Source organism: Neltuma alba, unplaced genomic scaffold, assembly GCF_004799145.2.
Source record: "Neltuma alba isolate B1F8T4 unplaced genomic scaffold, ASM479914v2 tig00011601_pilon, whole genome shotgun sequence".
Lineage (NCBI taxonomy): Eukaryota > Viridiplantae > Streptophyta > Magnoliopsida > Fabales > Fabaceae > Neltuma > Neltuma alba.
In genome coordinates, this window is record NW_021636253.1 from 84,823 (window position 1) to 96,863 (window position 12,041).

General features: G+C 33.2%; 1 protein-coding gene across 2 annotated transcripts; it reads left to right on the forward strand.

Annotated features, from left to right (window-relative positions):
- The first annotated feature begins 5,047 nt into the window (after positions 1 to 5,047).
- LOC114715610 (protein HOTHEAD) lies at positions 5,048 to 11,740 on the forward strand. 2 transcript variants are annotated; one of them, XM_028900469.1, is made up of 6 exons: positions 5,048 to 5,285; positions 5,836 to 6,226; positions 9,311 to 9,621; positions 9,713 to 10,098; positions 10,466 to 11,034; positions 11,438 to 11,740. In XM_028900469.1, the coding sequence occupies exons 1-6, from the start codon at positions 5,210 to 5,212 to the stop codon at positions 11,490 to 11,492; spliced, it is 1,788 nt and encodes a 595-aa protein (XP_028756302.1). In that variant the 5' UTR covers positions 5,048 to 5,209; the 3' UTR covers positions 11,493 to 11,740. The 2 variants fall into 2 exon arrangements, with proteins under 2 accessions (XP_028756302.1, XP_028756303.1); XM_028900470.1 differs by having other exon boundaries at positions 5,845 to 6,226.
- Positions 11,741 to 12,041: the final 301 nt, after the last annotated feature.

The window sequence follows — 12,041 nt, forward strand, 5'->3', positions numbered from 1 at the left end:
AATAAAATTAGACCTACATTCTGTCTATAAATATTACCTCCGATTCTAATTATAAAAGCTAGTTGACTAATTTGAGGAGATTAAGAAAATAAGTTAAGTTAATTATTTACAATAAATAGATGCTGGTTTTTCTAAAATATCCTTGCTAATTAAGTATATTGGCTAGAACTACCATTATTAGAAGGATTACTTTGAAAAAAATATATAAATATAGAAAACAAAGTGGATTGGAATCTTATATTTAGAATCAAAATAAAAATCAAATGAAATTTTATATTAAGAACCAGTCTTTATAATTAGGACAGGAAGTAATATATAATATGAATGAGGGAATGAAAAGAAATCATTTACAGAAAAACTTGAACCGTAACCCTCAAACATTTGACCAAAAGAGAAATAATTCTTTTCTAAACAAAGAAATTCGTGAAATCATGATCCTTTTTTTTTTTTTTTAATGCATGTTTCTGCCTAGCTTTCATAAGTGGGCATAAAGCTTTGTTTTAATTTTGGATGAGAACAAAATGATGGATCTCATGCAAGTATTACTCACGGCTCTTTAAAGAGTGTTCTAATTTCCGTGTCATCGAGAGAAGTGTCAACGAGGCATCGTAGAACTAAACAAACCGACTTACCACTATCAAAAAAGGGTTGGAGGAATCTTTTAATGCAGATAGAGATTGTATAAAAAACTAATTTAACTTTTAATTTAGTTTTAAATATAAGATTTTAATTTATTTTGATACAGTTATTTATCTTTTAAGATAATCATTATAATAGTTATACATGTTAAATGTTTCATCAAATAATAGTTTTAGCAAATAAACTTGATTAATACAAGTATTTTAAGAAAGAGAATACATATTTATTACAAATAACAAATTTAAATAATTTTCTTAATATACTTAAATAAATCAACTGGCTCTTACATTAAGGACCAGACATACTATGCTATTTAGTTATTTAGTGATGAGTATGATGCTGAGTATGAGATTCAATTAATTAATTTGAGAAGATTAAATAAATTAAACAAATTATTTTAAAGTATTTGTATTTATCAATTTTTTTAAATCAATTTGTCTAACTTGTAAAAAGATACATAATTTAATAATATTATAAGTATTTCAGAAAAATTATATAAAATATAATCTAATTAAGTAATTTATTAAAATTTCTTAATTTTTTTTAAATTAGTTAATTGAATTTTATATTTACTATTAGAGGTATACATAAAACAAAAGTGAAAACCTGAACAAGACTTTTTTTCCTTTTTAGATTACAGAAGTAATATCTGTTCAATCTCCAAAAATAATACTTTTTAACTATGTATATTTTTTGAATAAAATGGAAGAAGTATTGAAGAAAGTAAAAAACTATATTGAAAACAAAGTCAAAATTAGTGATTAAATCACATTTATATTATATTATCTTCTATCATTAATATAATAGTTAGTTACTAATTTGTAACAAATATGAGTTGAATTCTCTAAAATATCTTTACTAAACACGTGTATTAACTAAAACTATCATTTGATGGAATCTTTAATATATACAATTAGTACAAGAATTACTTAAAAAAATAAATATGATAGACAAAATAAATTAGAATCTCATATTTAGAATCAAATCAAAAGTGAAATTAATTCTCATATTAAGGTGGTATTATGAATGTCATGAGTATTATATTGCTTTTTTTGTTTTTTTAAGCAAAAGAGGAGTATTATATTGCTGTTGCTATCCTTTACTACGTAAAAAAATGAAAAGAGCAAAATCAAAGGTTGAACTCTCACGCCCAAAAAAATGCCCACATATTCCATTGTGTTTTGAGCAAGAGTGTCCATATGAGCCAAAAGAAACAAAGTCAAAATTAGTGGGCATCATATGATAGTGAAGGGCTTCATTTGGAAGCTGACATGACAGATCCCCAAGTTCTGTGCAATAGTCTGATGAACATTTGGGAGAGTCTCTTGAGCTTTGAAGACGAAACTGACAGGTATCAGAAGCCTTCAATACATAATATATTACAGAAGCCTGAAAATATGAGAAAGAAAACGGTGATCATATCCTTTAGCATTCAAGGCACAGAAACCATTCTTCCTCTCTTTTGTTTGGGTGCGTGTGAGAGAAAGATGCCAGTTCATCACACTCATACGTGGCTTTCACAATCCTTTTACAGTTGAAGAACCTCTTCTTCGGTCTTAAATGCTCCCGCCTCGTGTCAAATTAATAAACTAGCTAGTACTACTATTAGATAGATCAAAAAGTATCTGGTGCATTATGAACCTTTGATTAATTCATTATCTCCTGGATATTAATATATTAATACGGAAGATGTATTAAAAAAATTTAATACTGAAAATGTAGAAGATATATGTACTGAAAATATAAATGATGAGTGTTGAAAAGAATTAATTTAGAACAGGCAAGGTCCGACTATGCTCATTAATGTTTTTGGAGAATCATTAAATGTCATTTATGCCTGAATTTAACACAAAGTTGTCCGTGTTAGATATTTTATTATAATTATTATTTAAATATATATTAAGAAATTAATAAAATACTCTGAGTGTGGTCCTTTTCAGTCAAACAAAGCCCAAGCCCAGTAGAGTTAAGCTTTTCAGTCCATATATGTGTTGATAGCTCTCTGATGGTGAGACATACAACAATTGAGTTGACAGCTGAATATTCTGAGAGCGATAGTTCTTGAGAGAAATATTTATCTGCTTCCTTGAGGTTCCCTGACTGGTGACGGCTGATCCAGTTGCCATCACTGTGCCCTATTCCAGTCAGAAGAGACCTGAACAACTCTTTTCTTCTAACTGTTGTTCTCTTTTGCAGCTCTATTCCCTTATCTCAGATCCCGAGATCATTCAAGATAAGACAAATGGCAAGAGGTACACAAAGATTCTTCCGCTGTATTATTTTATGAGAAGATTCACATCTCTTTATTGTTTTATTTATTTATTTGTATTGTGAATCTGTCTTACGGTCCGCTCCATATCAGAGAATTAATATTTCAATTACTTTAAAGAGTAAGATGAACTTCCCCTTACATTATCTTCGAAGTAATTAACATGTCCAGCCCTGGATTTACAAAGACCACCAAACAATGCCAACAATAACGTAGATTTCTGTCACCAATATTCTCCAAGTAGGAGTCCATAGAATTTAAAACGAGCAAAAGGAAAACCGATTCCTTTCCCTCTCCGCAACTTTCATACCATTTATTGATCGAAGATTGACTTTTTCTGCTTTTTCTTCCTCTTCTTTTTCTTATAATTTTCCCACCGTGGTTTGAAGGGTTAAGGTGCACCCAGCACCCTCATGTATTTAGCCAGGTGCACCCAGTGGCCTAAAATAATTTGTGGTACAAATTTGCCCTCAAAGTAATTAAATTGGTGCATCGGTATCCCATGCTAACAGATCTGTTCGTTTGACCGTTAAATTGATGAGTCAGCACAAATTTGATCAAAAAATCTGACGTGGCATGTCTAATAAGCAGGTGATGTGGAATTTTTTCGGGGTTAAGGTGCATCCAGCACCCCCAAGTATTTTTCCAGGTGCACCCAATGGCCTAAAGTAATTTATGATCCAATTTTACCCTCAAAGTAATTAAAATGGTGCACCGGTATCCTATGCTAACAGATCTCTTACTTTGACTGTGAAATTGATGAGTCAGCACAAGTTTGACCAAAATAATTTGACCTGGCATGTCTAATAAGCAGGTGATATGAAATTTTTTTCGTCTGCCACTGCTTTGTTTTCTCTGTTCAGTAAATGCTCTCTTCGGCTCTTGGAATTTTTTTCAGAGTAAGAAATTTTTTTAGAGATACTCCTCTAGTCCTATTTATAGGGTAAAGAGAAAACATATTTTTTAGTCCTATTTATAAGGCACTGAGAGAAATTTTTTGTATGGATATACAAATTTAACCCTCATTTATTATTGTATTGACTTTATTTATATGAGGTATAATATATATTAAATAGGGATAAAGTTGGAAAGTTATTAAAATTTAAATGAGAGTTAATGAAATTTAGGGTTTTCCTTAGTCTGTGTGAAACATGCTGGAAGTACCTTATAAATAAGACCAGAGGAGTAATATTCAGACAAAACAATGGAATTAACAAGAAAAGCCATGTCACCTGCTTATTAGACATGCTAGGTCAAATTATTTTGGTCAAACTTGTGCTGACTTATCAATTTCACAGTCAAAGTAACAGATCTGTTAGCATGGGATATCGGTGCACCATTTTAATTACTTTGAGGGCAAAATTGCACCATAAATTACTTTAGGCCACTGGGTGCACCTGGAAAAATACTTGGGGCACTGGATGCACCTTAACCCTGAAAAAATTCCACATCCCCTGCTTATTAGACATGCCACGTTAGATTTTCTGGTCAAATTTGTGCTGACTCATCAATTTAACGGTCAAACTAACAGATCTGTTAGCATAGAATACCGGTGCACCAATTTAATTACTTTGAGGGCAAATTTGCATTACAAATTACTTCAGGCCACTGGGTGCACCTGGCTAAATACATGAGGTGTTGAGTGCACCTTAACCCTTGTTTGAATTATGAATGTTAGTATTAATGACGGATAGTATCAGTCGTAGAGGCAGTTGAATATAGCGAAAGCCCAGCTTGCGATGTATATCTAGAAGAAACAAGAAAATGGCAAGGCAACTCAATTCACGTATGACCAGACCAGCTAAAATGGCTTTACACATAGCTTTGGTGGCATATTAAATATGAAGCTTTATGACTCATAGTATGTGCCGGTAAGTGAGCTGGCCTTGAAAGGGTTGTTTAACATGATCACAAAACCATCCCAAATCCTACGGCTATAACTTCTTCACTCCAACCGTGGCATTCATTTCACCATTAAATGACTTCCCCCGTTGTACAGTTTCAGCTTTCTTAAATACGGTAGAGAGGGTAGCATTCTATTCTCACCCCTAACTTGCTCTTACTTCACACTTTGACTTTTCTTGCTTATGCTACTGGTACATTGCATTTATCTTAATTTGTGCGTGGTTTAGCTAAAATTTATTAACTGGTTTAAGTATTTACATGGTGTATAGTTTTGTGAGAGTATACATATATATATTATGCTCACAGAAAACAAGGCCAACCAGAGGTAGCCACTTAGAGGTTTGGAAAGAAACAGCTACTCCATTGAGTGCCCTTTTCTGAGGCCTGTGAAGTTCAATGGCTTCAGTTAGTGCAGTCAAATTCTTGCTCTGTCTTGTTTTATGGCTCTTCATCTCTCCAACTTCTTGTCAAGGTTGAGCCTTTTAACTCACATGCTACCATTTTCTTGCTTCATTTGCCATATGGGAAGATTTTATTCTCAAAATTCTTCTTAGTTTAGGATCCATCTTTTGTTTCTTTGTCTACCTCTCTATTTTCAGGGCTAATCTCTGTGGAAACAGAAGGCTAAGGGCGAATTACACAGTGTGTACCCTGTGTGAATTACACATCTATTTGGTTTTTCCGCTTTGTGATAAGAAGCACCACTATCCATCTTACACAGTGTGTACCCAAAAGCACTAGTTTTCTCTGCTTCATACGTTTCAGTTCAAGAGATCACAAACCAAAACCGAAATTCTCAATTTCTTACATTTTCAACATTAGAAGATTAATGGGTTTTGTTTGTGATGATCACAGATTTACTCTTTTTTCACTTGAACTTCTCATGAACTAACATATCCTTCACTCTCAATATCCAGAAAACAGAACCATCAGCCAGATATTACTTTCCAAGCTTGTGTTATTTCAGCAATAGCAGCAATATATCAGAAGAAAATTGACATAAAAAAAGTAACATGAAACAGTGAATGCAGGTAAGAAGAACAAGTTGAATCAACATGTGTATCCTTTCATCAAAAGGGCAAGCTCATTCTCATCATCTTCATCATCGATTTCAACAAGAAGGAACAATGACGGGTATGATTATATCATAGTCGGAGGTGGAGCTGCAGGGTGCCCTTTGGCTGCAACTCTATCACAGAAATTCAGAGTTTTGGTGCTGGAAAGAGGCGGGGTGCCGTTTAACAATCCAAATGTGTCGTTTATGGAGAATTTTCACATTACCTTGGCGGACACTTCTGCAACTTCACCTTCTCAGTACTTCGTTTCAACTGACGGAGTCCTCAATGCAAGAGCTAGGGTTCTCGGTGGTGGCACCTCCATTAATGCCGGTTTCTACACCAGAGCAAGCTCCAGGTAGGTTCATTTAATTGCTTTTTCACGGATGAAAAAGATAAGTTGTATTATTTATAATTTGTGTATAATGAGTTGTTAAAAGTTCATAGTATATTATATCTGAATTAACTTATTACAGAATTATTAATTTAAAATCATAGAAATATCACTTCTTAAAACAAATCACATTATTCTTTGGGAAAATTGCAAAAAAAGACTTTGGAATTGCAAAAACGCAGATAGGGACCCTTGACAACTTCACTTTGGGTTTTGACAACTTCACTTTGGGTTTTGACAACTTCAGAGCATATTATTCTTGTCAAAACCCAAAGTGAAGTTGTCAAGGCTCAAGGGTCCCTATCTGCGTTTTTACAATTCCAAGGTCTTTTTTTGCAATTTCCCCCTATTCTTTTTACTAGTAATCAATATTATTTTGAAATTTTAAAATTCAATATTCTTTTTATTTTATTTTCTCTTAAAAAAAGGGGAAAAGAAAAAAAGAAATAGTTGGATTTTTTTTTTTGCACAACTTTTGGAACACAATAAATTAAATTCAATGAATGTTTTCGTTCTTCTGTGACATAATTTAATGAAATCATGTTCTCATTTTTGGTGTATCACTATGGCTTTTCGCTTTTGTATTTATACCAAGACCTACCATAGGATAATTTATAAAGTTTTTCTAATTTATATTCTCAGAAAAATAATTATATATATAATACAACTACATTAAGCAAAACATATAACCAATCAAAATTTTAGATCCAATTCATTTTTCAACTTCATATAAAATATAAAATCATCAATAAAACCTTAACAACATTGCAGAAAATTCTAAGATAAGCTAGTAATTCATTCTCTGAAAAACTTACACCGCATATATCAATTAAATAATTCAATTAGACTTAGAGGGTGTTTGGAAAGTATTAGAAGTGCTTCTGAAAAACACTTTTCCGCAAATCGAAATAAACTCCTTCACATATTTATTTTGTATACTGTAAAAATAATTTTAAAATTATAGTTTTGATTCCATTCAAACACCTCCTTAGATACTTAAACTTGTATACTTTGATTACTTCTCATTTCAAGGAAAAAAGCCATTGTTATTCCATACTTTCTTAGCAGAGCTTTTATTTGTTAAAAAAGAAGGGCAAGAAATTCATAATTAAATAAAAATGTTTTAAAATAAACATTATATTTTTTTATAAAATAAACATATACGTGTTTTATGCTAAAAAAATAAACAAAAGCTATATAAATAGAGTTACACAAATCTTCAGTGAGAGAGGCTAGAGATAGGTCTCTGTCCAACCACCCACGTGACAAACGTCCAAGTTTTAATTTCGAAATCTTAAAATAAATTTAAAAGGTACCCTTTAATTTATTGAGAATTATAAATTTATAAGGTTAGGAGTTATGACCATTAATGAAATGTGTGGTCTAGAAAATTTTAGGCAAGCAAAGGGCATAACCTTTAAATGAAATATTTAATTGGTTAGATACTTATAGGAGTACATAAAAAGTTAAGTATAAGAAGGTGAATGAAAATATGAATAAAAAATAATATTTATATTTTAAAATGTAATAAATAGGTTTATAGTTCTTTTTAGATATTAAAAATATTTTTTATGAGCATACCACCTATTAAATATTGATATCACATTGTTCATTGTTGTGTGTGAATATCAGAAAGTAGTGTCTTTTTAAAATACTCAACAATAGTCCATTATTGTGGTCCTTTCCTCCCAAAATATTTATGACATGTCTGTATTCAAAGGAAAATCCTTACATTTGAATGCCCATACATCTGTCCAATTTTAATACACCGCCATTTTGGAATTTTATTTTTATTTTAAAATGATTTAGAATTTTAATGTACTATTTTAGAATCTTAGTAAATTATTTATCATTTTTGTACGGCTTTATCCTTCAGTAATAGAACAATTATAGGTGAAGCTCAGGTGTTATAATATCTTCCATATGAGAGAGCATTATTATATTGGATTTTGTTACCAGCGAAGTAATAAAATGTTTTTGAAACAAAAAAAAGTAATTTAATGTTTTTTTTATTGCTGAATCTGAAAATATTGACCTCAGTCTAATAATGAAGTGTTTCGAAATAATTTTGTAATCTATATAAAAGTATATACATATATATACACATAATTAAATAATACTGCCTTTGATCTTAATTATAAAACCTCATTTAGATATTACTAATTAATTTGAAACATTGATTTTGTGCGGAAGATTCTCATTATACTTCTCCGATCCTAAATGTGAGACCTTTATACAGTGTGTATGAGGGTCTTAGGACCGGAGGAGTATGATATAACTACCATTCATCATCTACCTTTTTTTTTTTTTGGGAGCATATTATTATCATTATATTATGCATTGTCTTAAGATAAATTCTTGAAGTAGTCATTCCTGGTCAATCCTTTGCTAACCATAATAATAATTCATGCTTCATATATGGTAATAAGATTTTTATTCTTAGTTTAAAGATCCACACAGGACAAAATTATCACTAAATTTTGCAAATAAAAATTTGTGGTATTTTTCAAAAAAAAATATCAGAACTCTATGTCTTTTTAGAAATTTAATATTCCCTTTGGTTTCATATATAAATAATAAAATAACAACAAACCAACTCACATAAATCAAAATTAAAATATTGTTTGAAATTAGTTAAAAGTAATAAATGTGTACAAATTATAATTTTTTATTTTAAATATATTTTTTTATGAAGATGATGAGTGGGAGGAATAATGAATAGGAAAGGTTTTGAAAGTGAACGAGTGAAAAAATAAAAAATTAATAATTAATTGGGACAGAAGTTTTTTTTTTTTAAAAAAAAAAGGGTATTAAATTAACACAAAAATGAGTAATAACTTATCCAATGGTCTGTTCCCTGGTCCTCGGGGCTTGAGCCGAATGAAACAGAAATAGAGGCATGCATGAGAGGAAATTCGGCCTGATCCCATGACCCATGACCCATGACCCATGACCATTACCTGAACAACGAAACTCGTTCTTTCCCTGACACATTTCAATTGAGATTGGCAGAGGCAATGTAAATTTACTAACTTTGAACAAATGCAGATTTATAGAGAAAGTGGGTTGGGATGCGAAGGTGGTGAACGAGTCGTACCCATGGGTTGAGAAGCAAATCGTGTATCGCCCAAAGATCGCAACTTGGCAGCGAGCTGTTAAAGATGGCCTTCTAGACGTGGGTGTTTCTCCTTTCAATGGCTTCACCTTCGATCATGTCCATGGCACCAAGGTCGGTGGTACCATCTTCGACCGTTTTGGCCGCCGCCACTCTGCCGCCGAACTTCTTGCTTCCGCAAACCCTCGAAAAATCTCTGTTCTCATCCATGCCACTGTCCACAAAATTGTCTTTGACACAAGAGGTAAACAAAAACAAGCGTTGTCACGGAACGTGCTGAAATTATCATATATGGGGTAGAGAGTTTTAACTTCTTAACTTCATTTATCATGCAGGAAGAAGGCCAAAAGCTGTGGGGGTAATTTTCACAGACGAGAATGGGAAGCAGCATGAAGCATTTCTGAGGAAGAATATGCAGAGTGAAGTGATAGTGTCATGTGGGGCTATTGGGACGCCTCAATTACTGATGCTGAGTGGGATTGGTCCTAAAGAAGAACTTGAAAGATTGAATATTACTGTGGTGCTTGACAACCCATATGTTGGGAAGGGCATGACTGATAACCCCTTGAACACCATTTTTGTGCCTTCTAAAAGGCCAGTGAGGCAGTCTCTGATAGAAATAGTTGGTGTCACCAATATGGGAGTGTACATCGAGGCTAGCAGTGGCTTTGGTCAGTCTGACGATAGCATCCACTGTCACCATGGTATCTTGTCTGCTGAGGTATGCTACTTGTTGTCTTGTCCCATAGATTTACCAAAGGGAAACCTCAAGTCTGTGTCATTTACTACACTGGTCCCTATATTTTATGTTTCAGTTGTAGCTTGGTCCTAAAGAACTTTGAAAGTGTAGGAAAACGGCTGAAACTTAAATGACTGAATTGGACAAGTTAAATTTTATGGACTAAGTTGTAATTGAATCAAAATTATTAATTTTCCCTTTACCAAATGTAGAGCACACTCAACATAGATGTGTCTCGTGTGTTCGTCTGGCTTGTAAGTATATTTGGTTCAATTTAATCAATTTCGGCAACTAATAAATTGTACTCATGCAAAGATGTGTTTCTTTTCTCCACTCCACAATAAACCAGATTGGGCAGCTCTCCACAATTCCTCCTCATAAGAGATCACCAGAAATTGTTCAAGAATACGTCAAAAGCAAGCGGGAAATACCAGTTGAAGCATTCAGGGGAGGCTTCATCTTATCAAAAGTAGCGAGTCCTTGGTCAACTGGTGAGCTCAAGCTGATCAACACCAATGTAGAAGACAACCCGTCTGTGACCTTCAACTACTTCAACCATCCATATGATGTTCAGCGTTGTGTTGAGGGCATTCGAATAGCAACTAAGGTTGTACACTCGGATCGATTCACGAACTACACTTTGTGTGACAAAGAAAGCACTGAGACACTTCTTAACCTCACTGTGAAGGCTAATGTCAACCTGGTACCCAAGCATGTCAATGACACAAAGTCACTAGAGCAGTTCTGCAGAGACACTGTGATCACTATTTGGCATTACCATGGTGGGTGCCATGTGGGGAAGGTGGTTAGCCCTGATTATAAGGTTCTTCGTGTTGATAGACTCCGTGTGGTGGATGGCTCAACGTTTACTGAGTCACCAGGGACTAACCCTCAGGCCACTGTGATGATGATGGGCAGGTATGTGAAAGCAACGTTTACCATATAGTGCATAAGGGATTAAGATTTAGTTAAAGCAATCTAACATGTGGGCCTTACATGTGCAAATTTGAATCCTGACCGCTGCATTTATACGCAGTATGCGGATCCTGAGAATTTTTTGGAGAAGCCAAAAGATTTGGTCCCCCGGGGGGGGCTTTGGATTTAGTCACACTTCATACTGACATTTTCTTTTCATGAGTCAGTGATGTGATGCTTCATTTGGAAAAATGCCTATGGTTTATGTTTCTGTTAGAAAATCAGATAGCAAACACTTGATAAATTTTACTTGAGTCTTGTTCTTTGCATCAACTTTCTCACTAGAAAAGCGTATACACATTATCTATATCTCTTGCTTGCCAATAATTCTATTTGTCTGTTACAGGTACGTGGGACTGAAGACTTTAAGAGATAGGTTGGGGAAGTCGGGTGGTATATAAGGAAGGAAAGGTGAATTATGAAGACAAAAGGAGCAGTGTTAGCAATAGGATTGAAAATTAATATAGCCTATTTGTTGTAATTGTCACTGAAAATAGATTAATAGTAAAATCTTGGTTTCTTGAGGAAGAAAAGCTTGCTGTAAGGGCAACTTTCGCCTGTTTCTAAAATAACCTCTTTGGGTGTTCCTTTTTTTTTTGGTGTTATGAAGCAGAAGTTGCTAAAAGTGTAAAATTTTGTCTGTGTTGAAGAACTTATTTTGAAACCTTTGCAAATTCAGGGGATCCAGTAATTAGCAGTTCTTTTAACTTCTCGTTCAATCATTCCATAATTTTCTTCAGTAATAACCTCTATATATACAGGGATGATTGGGAGTTTGCATATTTTTTAACTGTCACTAACCCGACTTTTCCAACTGTCTTTCCCTAACTTAAATTCCCTTGTAACAGCTTGAATTATGAAACAGTTACTTATACAAACCTTGTAATCAATACTAATGTACCTGTAAAAAATTTTAGAATGTTGCAGCATTTATAAGCTGTGAAGAGCAT

Bases quoted from the DNA above. Each gene is read 5' to 3' on its own strand.
- LOC114715610 (XM_028900469.1), top strand. From the start codon at position 5,210: ATGGCTTCAGTTAGTGCAGTCAAATTCTTGCTCTGTCTTGTTTTATGG. The intron at 5,286-5,835 runs GTTGAGCCTTTT...AACATGAAACAG, and splicing joins CTCTCCAACTTCTTGTCAAG to TGAATGCAGGTAAGAAGAAC. The intron at 9,622-9,712 runs GTAAACAAAAAC...TTTATCATGCAG, and splicing joins AATTGTCTTTGACACAAGAG to GAAGAAGGCCAAAAGCTGTG.